General features: G+C 43.2%; 2 protein-coding genes across 9 annotated transcripts; one reads left to right on the top strand and one right to left on the bottom strand.

Moving 5' to 3' along the window:
- Positions 1 to 651: 651 nt before the first annotated feature.
- mkrn2 (makorin, ring finger protein, 2) lies at positions 652 to 12,596 on the bottom strand. 2 transcript variants are annotated; one of them, XM_037774745.1, is made up of 10 exons: positions 12,432 to 12,596; positions 6,961 to 7,089; positions 6,468 to 6,595; positions 5,194 to 5,337; positions 4,879 to 5,054; positions 3,129 to 3,194; positions 2,908 to 3,056; positions 1,938 to 2,048; positions 1,188 to 1,332; positions 652 to 1,083 (listed from the first exon to the last, which is right to left on the bottom strand). In XM_037774745.1, the coding sequence occupies exons 1-10, from the start codon at positions 12,455 to 12,457 to the stop codon at positions 925 to 927; spliced, it is 1,233 nt and encodes a 410-aa protein (XP_037630673.1). In that variant the 5' UTR covers positions 12,458 to 12,596; the 3' UTR covers positions 652 to 924. The 2 variants fall into 2 exon arrangements, with proteins under 2 accessions (XP_037630673.1, XP_037630683.1); XM_037774755.1 differs by having other exon boundaries at positions 6,504 to 6,595.
- A 1,725-nt stretch (positions 12,597 to 14,321) lies between these two features.
- LOC119491104 (MKRN2 opposite strand protein-like) lies at positions 14,322 to 18,406 on the top strand. Of its 7 annotated transcripts, none has more exons than XM_037774811.1 (5): positions 14,322 to 14,503; positions 14,704 to 15,165; positions 15,383 to 15,432; positions 15,978 to 16,146; positions 18,027 to 18,406. In XM_037774811.1, the coding sequence occupies exons 2-5, from the start codon at positions 14,963 to 14,965 to the stop codon at positions 18,268 to 18,270; spliced, it is 666 nt and encodes a 221-aa protein (XP_037630739.1). In that variant the 5' UTR covers positions 14,322 to 14,503; positions 14,704 to 14,962; the 3' UTR covers positions 18,271 to 18,406. The 7 variants fall into 7 exon arrangements, with proteins under 7 accessions (XP_037630739.1, XP_037630721.1, XP_037630713.1 ...); XM_037774793.1 differs by having other exon boundaries at positions 14,564 to 15,165; XM_037774785.1 differs by having other exon boundaries at positions 14,544 to 15,165.
- The last annotated feature ends 338 nt before the right edge of the window (positions 18,407 to 18,744 follow it).

Genomic DNA, 18,744 nt, shown 5'->3' with positions numbered 1-18,744 from the left:
AAAAGGAACAGTACCGGCAGAAATTGAAAGGTAAGCTGATTAACTGACAGTAAAAAATTATTGTTAGCTGCAGTTCGACACTAGACATAACACTGTTAAGAGCATTTGACAAAAAACAGATTAAATGATTTGATAAAAATAATTATTTTATTAATTTATATGATTCATTCTTTTTTTTTTCATTTATTTATTTGATGTATTTTTCACATTAACCTCTTGTGTGTGTTAATCTAGGGTATTTTTGTATTGCTTTTAACGTCTGAATTGATTACAATTTACACACTTGTATTAAACATGTATTAAAGCAGCCAACCTAAATTATCTGCAGTTCTGTTTTTAAAGTCAAACTTCTTTTATGGTGAGAAAATTAGTATTATATTCATCATAATTCAAAAAACACAAGAAACCAATTCAACCCAGATACTGTGTATACGAGGTAGGACCACTGAGTCATACATTCAACACAGATGCTAAAACACAGAAGTGGGAAAGGTGCTTCTAGTTTAGCTTAATGGTCCATTTGGAGTTTTTTAATTAATATAATCAATTTCCTTAATTGAATATCTGAATACTAACCTACTTTAAATGAATGGTTGGGGCAGGTTGTACCAGGTTGGGGGAGGAAGATAAATTCCACACAACACCGCAGAATGACTTCACACTGATTCTGTATTTACTTATTTACACAATAAATAAAATGGCAATAATATATCAATAACCAATTACCAAACTTGTGGACATGATGGATTTAGTTTTCCAGACTGAAACACACCAGAGAGCTGCAGAGTGATCACATGATTTAATATTTCATAGACTTGTCCACAAACATGGCCGTCGTGTCAAGAATCCCCCGGACAGTCGGACCTGCCCCATGGAGACCAGAGGACGTGGTCCGGTCCGGTCCGGTCCGGTCCGGTCCGGTTTCTACTGGTCTGCAGCAGGCGGGGTCTCCGGCCCGTCGTTGCTCGGCCCCGACATCTGCATGAAGAGCTCCCTCAGCTCTGAGATGTCATCATTGAGGGGCTGGGCCGGCCGCTGCTCGCGCTCCTCGATGAAATCCCACAGACGAACGCTGTTCATGAACTGCAAAAACAAACGAAGACACACTTTATAAACTACAAAACCCACGAGCACTGAGCTGATGAACTACAACTTTGAATCAAAAATGGCAGCGGTAGTTTTCTGACCCGGACATTCCCCTCGGAGCTCAGCTGTTTCCGCGGCCGGTCGGGTTCTGCTCGGGTTCCGTCTGGGAAGGCGTGAAGATACAAACACTTCCCTCCGAAAGGACACGAACCCCGACCCTGATCGAAGTACTTACAGGACTTCTTACTGCAGAGACAGGAAATAACAGATCAGTTCAGATCTGAGGTCATTCTGGACTGGAGGTATCCAGTCAAAGAGCCAAAGAGTGAATGACATTTATTGATCCAAAGAATTATTGTTTTAAGATTTAATTTAGTAAATAAAGATCCTGTGAGACCGTAGAACATGTTTTCTTCCTGAGTGAATTACTAAAAAAGCTACATAATAGCGATTCATCCACTGAATGTGATCTCTGTTAAAGCTAGGGTTGGTAATGTTGAGAAACAACTTAAGAGTACGTGAGATTTTTAAAATGATCCAATCCAAAAACCCAGCCAGTGTTGCCAACTCTTTTCTAATGAAAGTAGCTAGCAGCACTAGCTCCAATTCAGTCCAACCATTACATTCTTGCCGATTGAAATGATGGACGGGCTTATTAAAGTCCTGTTAGTCACAGAAACCGTCAGAGCATTTGATTTATTGACTGCTGTCGGGATGTAAATAGAATTTCAACAAATATAACAAAACAAATGTTTTGAAAAACATTTCCAACCCTAGCTTTAAACCTGGAGTGTTTGTAAAAGCTACTGCGATTTCAGGCGTAGCTTCTCAGAGACACACAGGAAGCTCACCTGACTCCAGACTTGAAGAGCTCTATGAGGTGGTCCTTCTCGTCCTGGTCCTCCACCCAGTAGACCGAAGGGATGACAAACTCTGAGACGACTCGACACTCTGGACACGACCTGAGAGAGAGAGAGACATTACATCAGACAGAGAGACTGAACTCACATGACCCGTCCCGACCTCACAGGCCCCGTCCCGACCTCACATGCCCCGTCCCGACCTGACAGACCCCGTCCCGACCTCACAGGCCCCGTCCCGACATCACATGCCCCGTCCCGACCTCACAGGCCACGTCCCGACATCACATGCCCCGTCCCGACCTGACAGACCCCGTCCCGACCTCAGAGGCCCCGTCCCGACATCACACGCCCCGTCCCGACCTGACAGACCTCACAGGCCCCGTCCAGACCTCACAGGCCCCGTACAGACATCACAGGCCCCGTCCCGACATCACAGACCCGTCCCGACATCACAGGCCCCGTCCCGACATCACAGGCCCCGTCCCGACATCACATGCCCCGTCCAGACCTCAGAGGCCCCGTCCAGACCTCAGAGGCCCCGTCCCGACATCACATGCCCCGTCCAGACCTCACAGGCCCCGTCCCGACCTCACATGCCCCGTCCAGACCTCAGACGCCCCGTCCCGACATCACATGCCCCGTCCAGACATCACAGGCCCCGTCCCGACATCACATGCCCCGTCCAGACCTCACAGGCCCCGTCCCGACATCACATGCCCCGTCCAGACCTCACATGCCCCGTCCAGACCTCACAGGCCCCGTCCCGACATCACATGACCCGTCCCCGAGATCACAGGCCCCGTCCCGATCCTCACAGGCCCCTCCCCCACCTCACAGTCCCCGTCCCCACCTCACAGTCCCCGTCCCCACCTCACAGACCCCGCCCCGGACTCACACACCCCGTCCCGAACTCACAGACCCCGCCCCGGACTCTGGTCTCGTTTGAACGGACTCTTACTTGATGATCTTGTTGCTGAAGTTTCTGGTGCAGCGCCACTGTCGGATGCAGGCCAGACAGAAGGTGTGACAGCAGGAGGACAGTATGCCGAACCTGCGGTCCGACGGATTCAGCTTCTGCACCACCACCTCCATACAGATAGAACACACCTGAAAACAACAACAGTAGTAGTTACTGTTACTGTCACCATAACAACCTGAGCAGCGACTGACTGAACCCACCTTGTCCTGGCTCAGCTGGGCTGCAAACGCTTTCTCCATGTCGGCCTCAAAGGCCAGCAGACACATCTGCAGACAGACAGACAGACAGGTTGTATTACAGGTCTATAAAAACGTTTTAATGGCAAATTGCAACTGAACTGAACCGTTGAACAGGGAGCTGAGCCGGAAGGCAAAGCTCTCGATCTAACGGTCCATCTACGTTCCAACCCTCACCTATGGTCATGAGCTTTGGGTAGTGACCGAAAGAATGAGATCGCGGATACAAGCGGCTGAAATGAGCTTCCTTCGTAGGGTGGCTGGGCTGAGCTTTAGAGATACGGTGACGAGCTCAGACATCCGGAGGGAGCTCGGAGTAGAGCCGCTGCTCCTTCACGTTGAAAGGGACCAGCTGAGGTGGTTCAACATCTGATCAGGATCCTCCTGGACGCCTCACTTTGGAGGTTTTCCAGACACGTCCAACCGGTAAGAGGTCCCGGGGTAGACCCAGAACACGCTGGAGAGATTATATATCTCGTCTGGACTGGGAACGCCTCGGGGTCCCCCAGGATGAGCTGGAAAACGTTGCTGGAGAGAGGGACGTCTGGAATTCCCTGCTAAGCCTGCTGCCCCCGCGACCCGGCCCCGGATAAGCGGAAGAAAATGGATGGATGGATGGATGGATGGATGGATGGATGGATGGAACTGAACGGAGCATTACCACCAACATTTGACCGCGATCGACGCCCACCAAAATATCTACTGGCTTCCATTTCTATAGTGCTGTGTTCACCGGAGCAACCACTGATGCGCTCTGGTTTTATATAGTGCTAAGGGGAGTGGTTATGCTATATTGTGTTTAGAAGCAAATCTCTGATTTTACTTTACCCAGACTTTAATTCCTCTTCTTCTAGGGCCAAAACTATTTCAAAAGTAAATAATATATTTGCTGTCTGGATTCTACTGTTTTTATCTCTGTTCAAATAGTTAAATAGTTTGGAAAAAAAGTCGCTATAACAGCTGATTATACACTTTTCAATAACACTGTACATCACCGTGTTATACACGGGTTTACAGAGATGCCAGCTTGTTTACTTCCACTTACAACCTGGACTCGTTTTTAGAAGAAGAAGAAGAAGAAGACATTTTTTTTTTTCATTCTGTTGTTATTTTAGACATTACACACACACAGGCCCGAACTACATACACACATGTACAACAGGACCTACACACATGCATTGATGTAGAGATGTCAGAGCTGCCCATGGAGGAGTTGGGGGTTTGGTGCCTTAAACAAGGGCACACCGGCAGCACCAAGGAAGCAAACTGGCATCTATTCAGCCACCAGTCGACATTCCATACTTGGTCTATGCGGGGACTTGAATCGGTGACCCTCCGCTTCCCAAGTCCCTATGGACTGAGCTACTGACCCCCCAACTATTCAGTCTAAATACAGTTGGTCAAAACTAAACTCAGCTTGAAAGATTTTACAGGTTTGCACATTTGAACTCAATTAGAAATCAAGTTTATGTCCAACACTTTTGGTTGCATGGTGTGCCGTTTTACATTCTATATGAAGATCAATGTACTCGAGTAAGTCGCAGCTTTACAGGACGGTTTCTATATCACACAGAAATTCATGGAAACTGTTAAATGTTGTGAATCACAGCAGCTTCACAGGATGGGAAAGTAATAATTCAACAGAAACATGAAGAACCACCAGACTGCTCCTTTACCTCCGCTAGATTCAATTAATTGAAATTAACGTGCACACCTTCTCGTGTGCTCTCCTCTGCTCGGGGTCATGGGGGTGGAGCACGTGCAGCCCGCACACCTCACACAGGTCGCCATGGAGATACGTACAGTTGTCTTCATAGTAGCAGTGTCCGGCAGCGGCGTAAGGACACAGCTGGGGGAGGTCCTGGTACGCCCCGCACACAGGGGGAGGGGCTGCAGAGAGCGAAGGTAAACAAGTACAAATAAATCAGCTGTTATTAAACAATCTCATTGATGAGGACACCTCATTATGTACTATTGATGACATGGCAGACAACTACCAGCCAATCAGAAGCCTGTGTTTTATTCCAACCTTGTTCCTGTGCTGAAGCGTCCAGACCCGTCCTGATGGCGTCCACGTACGAATGAGGAGCTGCTGCTGCCGCCGCTGCCGCCGCCGTGACCTCGGACCCCAAACTGTCTGCTGGACCCCCATACATACTGTCTACACCCAGGACTGAGAGACACAAAGACAGGAGGAGAGAGAGAGAGAGAGAGAGAGAGAGAGACAGACAGACAGACAGAGAGGAGGAGAGAGAGAGAGAGCGAGAGAGAGAGATTATAGAAAAATGCATTTGCATTTATAGTAAAATTGAAGTCAAAGTTGAAGTTGAAGTCATGGAGAAAAGAGTGTTATTCATAATTTCATATTAAATAAATAACAGTAAATTAAATGAAAAAAAATTAAAGTGTCTAACAATTAAGACAGATCTCCCTCATGCTATTTGTATATTATACAAGATTTATTAATGTCACAACACAGGACACATTTACGGAGCAGTTCAGTGAAAATGTTTAAAAAAAAAAAAAAAAATTCATAATACATAAATATATGTGTTTTCCTTCAAAAATGGTGTTTTACAAAAATATTTTTTTTTAGTGCATATTTGTCAAGTACCCAAATAAATAGTAAATATAGTCAGCTATTTACATATTGTGTGGGCTAAAACGTACAGGAAGCAAAACTCATTGAAATATGCAATAATTAAGATCAGTATCATATTCATATTTAAAGCTATAAAAACTTAAAAAATATAAAATAGTTATAAAAAATGTTCAATTCAAATTCAAAATGTTTTTGAAACATCAGTGGGTTCTGGAGAAGGATGTTAATAGAAATAAATAACAGAATATCATTTTTGAGCGTGGGTGGGATACTTTGAGTCAGGGTGAGGATTGGAGTTAAAAAAAAAATTATAAATAATGTCGATAAATCTCAACTAAAGAGATGTAAATATGTCCTTTTTTTGTCTGTATAATAGAATACATAATTGTATAAGCGAATGTGTCTAAGTGGATATGTATATGAATGTGTGTGGAGATATAGACATATGTATATATATATATATATATATATGAGGTTGGTTGTATGTATATGAATAGGAATATGTATGTATATGAACGTATCTCTTGACACTGCACTATTACAACAAGTAGTACTTTTTTTTTTCTATTTTCTTTTGTTTATATATGTTGTTGCTGCTGTCTGTATGTCCCTTTACAAGTATGTGTATGTATTCCTTTAACCTTAAATTAAAAAAAAAACATCAGTGTATCTGATGGAATAGTGGCATTAGAATGTGTGACCTCTTTCTCTGAGGACCAGCGTCTTCTTTACTCCACCTCTGACTGAAGCCCCGCCTCCAGCTCCTCCAACACCTGCGTGATCCTCTGGAAGTCCTCCTCCTCTGGATGAAGATTTGATGTGGTCATACCTGCACACAGGTCACATAAACGTGAATACACACAGGGAGTGATGTAGCCACTAACAGGCTGTGCGTTCCGATACCCATACTACCATACTATGTAGTATGCTAGAAAAAGATTTAGTATGTCCCGATACATAGTATGTCAAATGCAAGCCAGCATGCTTTTCTGGTTATTCTGATCCACAATCCCCTGCACAGCAGATATATATGAGCAAGAGGGTCAAAGTTCAAAGCGAAATGTTATGACGAAGTAGTATGTTCCAACTGTATGCATACAGCATACAACAGCATGTACTTTGTAAAGGCAGCTGCAGAACAAACTAAAAGTAAAAAGAAAAAGTATGCGATTTGCGATGAAAGGCGAGTGTTACCTGCAGCGCTCTCCGTAGGCACACACTCCTCTCTGGTAGAACTTGCAGATAGTGGAGGGTTTACTGTTGGTTGGGTCGTGAGAGAACAGACAGCGGCTTCCCTCCCTGCACACACCGTGGAGGAAGTACCTGAAACACAACACACCTGTTACAACTGCTGCACAGGAAGTGACATCTGCAGCTTCCAACCAACACACTCACCATGGCAACAGAAAAAAAAAAAAACGTCTCCGTGATTGGCTGGCAGTTTACCATTGTTCTAAATCAAAGCTCAAGATCTGTTAACCTCCTCGAGGACCTCTTGTGTTGTGTCCAAGTACAGCCTCACAGAGCTGCTAGCATGGCTGTAGACTCTCAGTCTGTTGTTTTATTGATATCAAATAAACCGAAACACTAACTGGAACTACTGGAGGACACAGATAACAGAGGGCTGCAACTAATTATTATTTTCATCATCACTTAATCTGCAGATTAATCTATTATTAATATTTTGGTAAATAAAATGTCCGAAAACTGTAAAAATGTCCAAGTTGACGTCTTCAAATGTTTTCAAAGAGATTCAATTTCCTGAGATATAAACAGAGAAAAACATACACTGATCAGCCAGAACATTATGACCAGCTGACTAATATTGAGTAGGTCCACCTTTTGCTGCCAAAACAGCCCTGACCCGTCGAGGCATGACTCCACTGGACCTCTGAAGGTCTGCTGTGGTATCTGGCACCAAGCCATCAGTAGCAGATCCTTTAAGTCCTGTAAGTTGCGAGGTGGGGCCTACGTGGATCGGACTTGTTTGTCCAGCACATAACTGTAATATCACTTATAATAACAAAAGTAAGTTTTTGCAAAGTTGGAAAGATAAAAAAATACCATCTTAGTAATTAATGTATTTGTTAGTAGTGTATTTATTAAAAGGGACTGTTTGTAACTTCTTACACGTATAAATCAATCAAGACACAAGACTCCGACACAAACTACACGGAAGCACCAAAACCAAAAAGTTCTATCTAGTGAAGCCCGTCTGTTAAACAGTGTTGGCCGTGGTCGATGGACGCGGGGGAGACCCTAGCTTTGGTCTCCAGGGCCGGAGTCTCTGCTGTACTCTGCTCCTCTGCTCCTCTGCTCGCCTGATTGCCTTCATTCACACACCACGCTCGTTCTCACTATTTCGCTCCACTCTGATGTGCTTGCGCGCACACTCCACACTGCAGAAGAGTTAGTTTAACTCTGAGAATATCTAGTGAATGTCCAGTGGACATTTGTGCAGAAATAACTGCTGCAGCTCCTCCAGACCAACAGAGGTTTCCCGTGTCTTGTGAAGTGACGGGGCTCCGCAGCGAGAAAAGTTATCGTCTCCGACCAAAACTCCGGTGTCTCCCCTGTTCTCTCCGGCCGCGGTCGGGAGGCTGAAGCCGTGGGCACACTGCCCACATGAGGCTCGCCTGACGGCAGCGTCGCGTCGTGGCTGCGTGATGCACACCTAGGGTGTTCACACTAGACGCGAGTTAGCTGCCTGTCAGCTGTGTTTTTGTTGCTGCTGACAGCCCTTTCTTTCTGCATAGAGTTTGCCTTTTAATGGCCATTTAACTTCATGATAAATATAATTTATATTTATTTTAGACAGAGAAAGGTTCAGAAACGTGTGGTAATTAGTAAATAATAGTAATAATCCACAATTAAAACTCAGTACTGTATTCATTTATGATGCTTTCCAACTCTCCGTTTGTTCCACATCACTGTCCGGCACATATTTCAGAATAAAAGCCTCGTGTTAACAAATGAAGGAATTCTGTGCAAAGAAAACCCGCTTTAGGGCTTTTATTTTTTAAATGAAAGCAGGAAGTGTTGATTTAAACCCCAAACTTTATCAATTCTTTGAGCTCCCAAAGTGACTGCGTGTTCCTCATCACTGACTGCTCATATTTCAGAATAAAAGCCTCGTGTTAACAAATGAAGGGATTCTGTCTATAGAAAAACACGCCTGGGGGCTTTTATTTTGAAATGAAAGCAGGAAGTGTTGATTTATAAACAAGTTTACTTAACTTTACTTTTTTTTCATCTCCGTAACATATTCTACAGATAAACCTCGAAACTGTAGTAAAGTCTTGCTGGTATGGAGTTAATATACAGTCAATAGATCACCTTCACTGTCTGTGACATATTCTACAGATGTCCAGACATGTAAACTGTATTATGTAGCTGATATGATGTCCATATACTGTCAATAGATCACCTTCACTGTCTGTTGCTGCTGGGACACGCAGCCGAGACGCGAGGGGCTCGCGTGTAAAATAGGCGACCCTTCTATTCTATAAAATTGACGCGCGTCTCACGCGGGCAGTGTGTCCACTCTAACCTGTTAACATGGACACCGAAATAAAGAACAACACGCCACGCGAGACTCACGCAAGCCTCATGCGGGCAGTGTGTCCACCACTTAAGGCAGGAAAAGCCAACACTAGGATCAGCATTGATTCATGGAGAGACCTTCGTCTGGTCAGCTAACATTACTGCCAAGCAGCTGAAATATAGAGTGATATTGTAGTTTTAGCTGACATTTGTCACCTCACTGTGTTGAGTGATGCTCGTTCATGTCTATTTAGAGCGAGCACAAGCGTGAACCCGACGCTGCCTTTCATTGACTTAACGGCCACAGGTGTCGCTGTTAATAAGCATTTCTGATTCTTACAAACAGTCCCTTTAAGCTATGACACCTTTTTAAAAGGGTGAAAGCCTTTCCTGTGACTTACAGAGAATTAAGATGTGTTATTAACGCCATTCCCACAGGTTTATGACAGTTAATAAAAAAAATATGTTTAACCAAAATGCACTTAGAATATGTTATTCATGAAAAGGATTAAACTTAAGAATCCAAAATATACTAACAAACATTTAAGGGAAAGTTTTCTTCTAAAAAAAAAAAAAGATCTCACCAAGAGGGAAATCGAATTGGAATTCACAAATCGAGTTGTTCCAATACCAGTATCGGAAATTAGTCCGATACTGCCCAAAATTCAGTATCGGGTATCGGTGAGTACGCTAGTCTATGCACCGATCCAATACCATAATTTAGATCAATTTTTTTAACCTGAAAGCAGTTCTTCTTCGCTGCTCCAAAACAGTAGCCTCCACTGTGCGGTCGGCCTGGATGTATCATGGCTGCCACTGACAACTACTGTTTTAGAACGGCGAAGAAGAACTGATTGCAGGTAGTTTGTCACGTGGCGATAGCAAACAACAACAGTGCGGTGCTAGTGGAGAGTGTAACTGTAGTCAGAGCGAGGAAAATGTCAGCCATTTGGCAACATTTCACAGTGGAAAATCCAACAAGTAAAACATTGATATGTCCAGTATGTAAGGCTTCTGTTTTAAGGGGTGGCGGTACCCTAGTAAGGTGTGTGGATATGACACCCTGCAGGAAAAATTAGCATGCAAGATGTCTATTGAGGAGACGGCTAAGAGAATACGGAATTGTTATTTATTCCGAGCTTCATTTATTTCTCTTCTTCCTAAGAAAAGAAAGTTGTATTGCATTCTTTCTCTGTATATATGTGTTTTACAAAGGGTTGAACCTGAGCCAGGCCACACAGCAAAGATAGTAATCATATCACATCCATGCATGGACAGTAGTAAACAGCTGTATAATAATAATAATAATAATAATAATAATAATAACTACATTTGTTTGTATCACGCTGGTATTAGATTGGTACTCGGTATCGGCCGATACCACAAGTTCAGGTATCGGAATCGGTATCCGGAAAGAAATACACTACATCCCATATACTACTTTATAGACTGTACATATTACATCTATTTATTGTGCACTACATTTTTTTTTATTGACGAACGGTACACGCTACGTCCATTCACTATGTCCATTCACTATGTCCATTCACTATGCATATTCTGTATCTCTATTTATTGCTTTTATAATCTTTTTGTACACCTGTACCTGCGCTTTGCTGCTTTGACACCTGAATTTCCCCCCGGGGGTTAATAAAGGTTCATCTTATCTTATCTTAAAAAAATGGTATTGGAACATTTCTACTTAATATGTGACACTGAAAGACAGAAGGCCGGGCTTTGTCCCTTTAAATTCTGTATTTCTAACAAGATTAGAGAGGTTCATTTTAAAAATTTTGCACAATTTGGTGTCAAGTTTGACTCAAACAGGCTCCAAAGACGAATATGTGTATTTAGAAACGTTATTAATTCACAAGAGGAGCAACTTTTCCCACACCTTATATTGTCCTCTTTTGGCTTGTGTGTAGTAACTTATTGGTTTGATACCACTGGTTACGGGTTTTAGTTTTCTCATTATTTGGTCTTTAGTTGGGTGAGTAGAGGGACCATCCCTGTGCCTCTACTCACCCATATACCATATACCGTATACTGTGTATACTGCACAATTTTGCACTATTTTAAGTATTTTACTAGTATTAGTACTATATTAGTATCATTATTTTCAAGTTGTTTCAAAATGTCCTGTATTGTGTTGTTACTTGTACTACTCTATGAGCCTCTACAATTGCCCCTCGGGGACAAATAAAGTGATTTGAATTGAATTGAATTAATGTTTTGTTCTTTTATTGTTGTTTTTATTTTGTCTGTATTTCATTGTATCTGTATTTGTATGTTTAGACATTGTCCCTTTAAATTCTGTATTTCTAACAAGACTTTAGAGAGGTTCATTTTAAAATGTGTGCACAATTTGGTGTCAAGTTTGACTCAAACAGGCTCCAAAAGACGAATATGTATATTTAGAAATGTTATTAATTCACAAGAAGAGCAACTTCTCTCTTCCAGTTTTCAATTATTCACAACAAGCAGCTTTCCTTTCTCCAGTGGACCCGTTTCCTCAGACAGGACTCCGGTGTGTTGAGACATTGTGATGAAGAACTAGACAAAGAGGAGATCAGGAGGACAGCTAGGTATTGTCTCCGTGCTCTCAGCTGCTGTAGTAACTATAACAACCACAGACTCACACGGCTGAAGGTCGCAGTTAACACGGTCACCGGATAAACCACTACACCAGGCCGACCCAGAGGACTGGACCCACTGAGCAGTAACACACGTTATGTGAGCTAACGGCCATCACCATCACCATCATCATCATCATCACCATCACCACCATCATCATCATCATCATCATCACCATCACCGTTAATTCTCCGTTGCTATACGGTCTGTTAACGTGTAACGGTAACTGTTACTGGACTGTGTCACAGTGTGGGTGTTTCTACTATGTGACCCAGCCTCATGGTTACCTGTGTTACCTGCAGGACTTGGATCAGGTGAGTTAATGTGTGTCTCAGTGAGTTTTAACACGAGCTAACGGGCTAACAGCTAAAAACATTAGCACGAGGCTAACGGTCCTCCGTGCTCTCAGACAGACGCTGAGCGGTGAGACAGACGGACAGACAGGTGGCAGACCGACAGACAGGTTACTGACGGAGCGACAGACTCACCTGCAGGTCACCTGTTTGGTGCTCATCTTCCTCGCGGAGCTTCACAGCTACAATGGCTTCTTCAAGCTGTCGCGGTGGTGTTCCGTTCAAACCCCTCCGACTGACGGTGGTGTTCCGTTCAAACCCCTCCGACTGACGCTCACTGCACTAAGGGTCCTACTGCTTCTTCTTCTTTGGGAGTTTGCAGCAGACTAGCCGCAGCAGAGGCGTGTTGCTGCCCTCCACAGGTCACCTGTAGATCAACATTGGTCGGATTTTCTTTTTTTGGCAACTTCCTTTATTGATTTTTTTTTTTTTTTAACTTTCTTTTATATATATATATATATATTTTGTTGACTTTTTTTATTTTATTTCAAAATGACAGTATCCATAGTAACAGCAGAAAACATTAAAAACATTAACATACAGAAGAAGCATATCAAAAACATAAACAAAGAGCTGTGCCAAACATAAAAGGACAACAGAAATGAAACAAAACCAACATGAAATTAAAAAAAAAAGACCACGCAGGAGTATGACAATAAATTCATTTAAAAACTTTAAAGATATTGCATACATTCATTGTTTTCATTGCTTTGCCATTGGCCGGATTAAATCCTCATGTATAGTCCTGTGCGACGAAGATAGTCGATTACAGTCTTTGTTGTTTTACTGTTCTCCTGCTGAGTATTGATTTTTGTGAGGTTCCTATTCTTCTCCGTTGGTTTTTAGAGGCGGTTTGCATCCAACATGTTGGATTACCGCCTTCTACTGGATTGGAAATAAGATTATATTCTCCTATCTAATCTCATTTAAGGAACAAAAACAAAATTGTTTTGTTTTGAACTGATTCCCTCATTAAGGTTTATTTATGGATTATCAGAATGATTTAAGAGTTTTTTAATTCCATAAAATGTATCAAATAGTATTAAAGACACCTCACAATTTTCACCTTAATTAAAAATGTATTCAGTTTTTTAAAGTTTCCACAACCCTCTGATTGAACTTGGCAGCATCCATTCAGGGGCTCTGCTTTGTGAGGCGGGGACACCTGAGACAAATGGACAGGTTGGACTACAGCAAAAGGTTTTATTACATTTTTCATCAAGTTAAGTGCGAATGTTATTACATTTTCAAGGAATTATTACGTTATTGGTGCTACAAACGCTCAAACACCTGTTTAGATGTTAGTTTCACAGCCGTTCAGTTCAAACACAGTCTGATATTCAAGGCTTTAAAAACAGCAGTAGATGTCTTCAGTCTGGACGTCACAACTGAGCTGATGGATCACACACACACACACACACAGTTTGACAGGTGAGATGGAAGACGTGTTGACCTACATCCAGTCTGTTGAAGATAACAAGGCCTTTAAAGTTGCATTTAGTTTTTAGCTTTTATTTTGAAAGTAACTGTGGTTTGTACAGTTTCCAGTCACAAGTTCAATATGTTTCTGAAACCAGTTATTAGTTTGTGTTATTACTAAACTACTGAGATATATTACATACTGCTTTATATGTATGTGTTTCTTTATTTATTTATTTCTCTGTCTGTGACAGCGACACCGCCTTGCAGGTCAACGCCAGTTTCCATGATGACGCTGCCAGCTCAGTCCGAAGGTCACCCTTTCAGACTGGAGCAGGAACAGGTGAGCCGGGTCACATGGCTGTCTGTCTGACAGCGCCTGCAACCTGATAGGCCGGAGCCGGGCAGTGGTGTCACCTGATAGGCTGTAACCTAGCAACCAGGTGTGACACGAAGGAGGGGAGAAGAAGAAACAGACGACTGACAGACGAGAGGAGCAGAGAAGAAGAAAGCAAGTCAAAGAAGAGTGATAAGAGGAGACGAAAGGAGGAACAGAAGATCTGAGGAGTAAACGGAGGACTGGAGGAGTAAGAAGAGGAGGAAAAGGAGGACTGGAGGAGTAAAAGGTTGAGTTGAGGAGTTAAATAAGGAGTTGAGGAGTGAAAGGAGGACTGGGGACGTCAAAGAAGGTCTGCAGGAGTAAAAGGAGGACGTGAGGATTAAAGGAGGACTGGGGAAGTCAAAGAAGGACTGGAGGAGCAAAAGGAGGACGTGAGGAGTAAAAGGAGGTCTGAGGAAGTAAAAGGAGGACTGGGGTTGTCAAAGAAGGACTGGAGAAGTAAAAGGAGGACGTGATGGGTAAAAGAAGGACGTGAGGAGTAAAAGGAGGACTGGGGAAGTAAAAGGAGGACTGGGGGAGTAAAAGAAGGACTGGGGGAGTAAAAGAAAGACTGGGGACGTCAAAGAAGGACTGGAGGAGTAAAAGGAGGACTGGGGTTGTCAAAGAAGGACTGGAGGAGTAAAAGGAGGACGTGAGGAGTAAAAGAAGGACTGGGGAAGTAAAGGAAGGACTGGAAGAGTAAAAGGAGGATGTGAGGAGTAAAAGGAGGACTGTGGACGTCAAAGAAGGACTGGAGGAGTAAAAGGAGGACGTGAGGAGTAAAAGGAGGACTGGAGGAGATAAAGAAGGACGTGAGGAGTAAAAGGAGGACTAGGGGAGTCAAAGGAGGAGGAGAGGATTTGAGGAGATGGATCTCCCAGTGATCCGGCTGAGTCACTGTCAGAAGGAGATCTTCTGTTTCTCGGTGCCGGAGGAGTGTCCGAGCTGTGGGGAGGAGCTGAGGGGGAGCAGACTGCAGGAGGCTCCGGTCAGCCTCCCCTCACCACTCAGCAACGGACACAAGACCTCCTGCTGCCTGCTGGTCGCACCTGCACACGATAACCACAACAGGTAGATACACACAGGTAGATACACACCCACAACATGTAGATATACACAGGTATACACACACACAACAGGTAAATATTGTATTAGATTCAATTTCAATTTATTTTTAAATCATAACAGAAGTTATCTCAAGACGCTTTTCATATAGAGCAGGTCTACAACAGGTAAATACCAGTTGAGGCCAGTCTAACCAATGTGTAATGTGCTGTTTATTCCTCAGAGAGTTTGATGGGACGTCAGATCTGCATACTGGTATCTCCAACACTTCAGGTAGGACTCAGGGGTCAGAGGTCGGACTGTCCTCCTACAGTCATGTGACTGTACAGCTGCCAGTGACACATCATGATGGTGATTGATTAGAGTATTTGTACAGTGAGGATAAAGAGTTCAGAGCCCAGGGATGTTCCACAGGGGACGTAGATTAAAGTCTGTCCGGTCCAGTGGACTGAGGGGGACACTGAATGGAACTATATGCAAGCAAATAAGGCTCATTCATATTTTGAGCTTATGATATGATGTTCACAAATAATGTCACAGCATGCAGTTTCCACCTGTCTGTCCATCTGTCAGTCTGTCTGTCTGTCTGTCTGTCTATCTGTCTGTCTGTCTGCCTGTCAGTCTGTCTGTCTGTCTGTCCGTCTGTCAGTCTGTCTGCCTGTCTGTCTGTTCTCCACTTTGGACTGAAACATCTCAACATCTATTGGATGGATTGTGATGAAATATGGTTCATTATTCATGTTGCTCTCAGGATGAATTGTAATAACAACATTTTAATTTGTGTGTGTGTGTGTGTGTGTGTGTGTGTGTGTGTGTAGGAGTTGTGTATAACTACACTCGTGGTGGAGTCTCTAGAGAGCAGAGTGGGTGGGAGCGCTGCGTCAGTGTTCCTCTGGTCCGACCCGACATGTTCCACCTGCTGGCTCAATGGGATCAGTACCTGGACCGCTTCTCTGATGGACCCATGTGGGACCCTGCCTGGCACAGGTACACCTCACACCTGTCTCTCTCTCTCTCTCAATCTCTCTCTCTCTCTCTCCACCTGTCTGTCTCTCAGGTTTGATGGGGAGCACCATAATGCCTAATTTATACTTCTGTGGAAAAGCTTGCATAGAGAGCTGCAGAGATGGTTTGCAGAGATTGCAGAGAGCTGCAGAGACGCTCCACGCACCTCCAGAAAAATGTGACAAAGCGCCAGGCACCGCGGGCGCCGCAGAAGTTGGACTGCCATTTTTTCCCAGAAATGATTTGAGTCAATGAATTCTTCAGTTATATCAAGTTGGTGCTCCCTTTTAATTCTGAGTGTTCTTCTGTATAATTTCCGTGTTTCCCAATACTGGAGGCGAAACTCAGGGTCGTCAGGTCGTCTGTGTTTTTGATTTGATAAACTTCTGAGTGTTTTTCTCATATGTCTGCAGTCTGGATCAAACCACTTCTCATTGGCTGACTGTTTTGATCTGTGATGCAGAGACTTTTTCAGATTGCATAAATCTGCCACATTGTCAATTATGTTGTTAATATCCCGTACAGCCGGATTCAGGCCGTCATTACTGTGGTGATATGAGGTGGAAAGAAAATAGCCTAATTGAGATTTAATTGTTTGATGTCTGATTGCTTTCTGTTAGTCGTCCTTTCTATTGTTTGTCCATCTATTAGGTTGTTTATAGTTCAGTTTACTGTGTTCTGCTGCATGAGGGTCTGTTACTGTCTTTCTAATGTAGAGTGTAATTTGACTATGATCAGATAAGGGTGTTAGGGGGCTGATGGTGAATGGGGTCAATACTGTAGGTCTTTAATGCTATAATCTACTGTGTTGTTGCCAAGAGGAGAGCTGCCTGGTGACCAAAGGAGTCCCCTCGAAGCCGACCGTTAACGATGTGCAGACCCTGTGTTCAACATCACTGCAGTAGTTGCTGCACGCTTTTTAAAAACAGTTTTGTCAAAGTTGTTCTTGCGTGGATGTGAAGGGAGGGGAATGCTGATTCGGTAGAGTATATGTCTGTTTCCCTGATGGTTAATAGAATCTGGTTCTATAGAGTGCTACAGGAATGAGTCCTAAAACCCAGAAATGAGTTAGCATTTTAGCACTTCCTGTTCTCTCATCTGGAAGTCAATGGGTTTTTATTGAGATGCCTGAGATAAGGTCTGTGGTTAACACAAGCTGAAGAGATTTTTAACGTTATAATAAAATACGTCAGTAAATAACCCACTCGTGAATTTTGAAGCCCTCACGTGTCTTAAAAAAGGCGGTTGCTAACAAGTGGCTGAATTCAATTCAATTCAATTTATTTTTATATACCGTCAAATCATAACAGAAGTTATCTCGAGACGCTTTTTATATAGAGCAGGTCTAGACCGTACTCTATAGTTTAAAGGAGACTACTACACTTCATCATGCCGACTCGTCCTCCTTTACAGCCTCATTGTATACTGGCTCTCATGCCACCGGGGTGTAGTTCCTTTATAGCCTAACGTTAGCTTTTTACTTCCGGCGATTGCATTAACACTTCAAAAATCATAAAAGTGGTCCCATTGGCTTTTTGTCGAGGGAACCAGGGCGATGATAACTTCCTGGTTGGCCTATAAAAATACGTCATCGCTGGAGCACTCTATACCTGTGGTAGTGATTGACCTCATCTTCAAGAATGGATAAACTATTTTCATCATAATAAAGGGATTCTGATGGGGGATATACAGATGCTGTACACATGAAAATGTCTTTATCTGCGGCAACAACCTCTCTTTTTATTTTGAGCCAAATTGAAAATTCGCCATTCTAGCTGCTTCACTTTCTGTCTTCGGTTCATTAACAGTGTCTCTCTCTTGTCCACCTGTCTGTCTCCTCTCCCCACCTGTCTGTCTCTCAGGTTCGATGAGGAGCACCATAACTGCTTCACTTTCTGTCTCCGCTTCATTAACAGCGTCCTGGCAGCAGAGGGGCGGAGCTCTCTGAGCAGAGAGACTTTCACTCACAGCTTCATCCTGCCGAGGATGAGGAGGGTCACCAAATACACCACGCTGTACCGACACATCGAGAGACACAAGTACTACATGGTGGACAGACAGGAGGACACACAGGAGGACACACCAGTTACACCAGGCTTATTATAATCAATTCTGTTTCATGAAAGACACCAGCTGACCAGTGTCTCCACTCCACAGATCGTTTTCAGTTGTAGCTTCACGTGAGGATGGAGCAGAGTTACAGTCAATCTGTTGGACTGAGTCAGTTTAATATGTATATATATATATATATATATATATATATATATATAATATGATACAATATAATATAAATCACTGCTGCTCTGTGAACAGTTCATGTCTAATTCATCACATTTTGACCTGAACTGCAGTTAAAATCTGAGCTAGTTTTTTTTGTATCCGCACAGTATTCCAGTCAACATGTGACCTTTTAAATAAATATGTACTGCAGTTAAAATAAAGTTCCTTCTCTTTAAATCAGAATCAGAAATACTTTATTAATCCCCGGTATGTGTGTGTGTGTGTGTGTGTGGGGGGGGGATGCTCTTATATAAACATGTATGTAACATGCAAATTATGTACATAATGCTACAATATAAA

Source organism: Sebastes umbrosus, chromosome 1 (assembly GCF_015220745.1).
Source record: "Sebastes umbrosus isolate fSebUmb1 chromosome 1, fSebUmb1.pri, whole genome shotgun sequence".
Taxonomy (NCBI): Eukaryota; Metazoa; Chordata; class Actinopteri; order Perciformes; family Sebastidae; genus Sebastes; species Sebastes umbrosus.
This window is presented reverse-complemented; position numbering and strand designations above follow the sequence as displayed.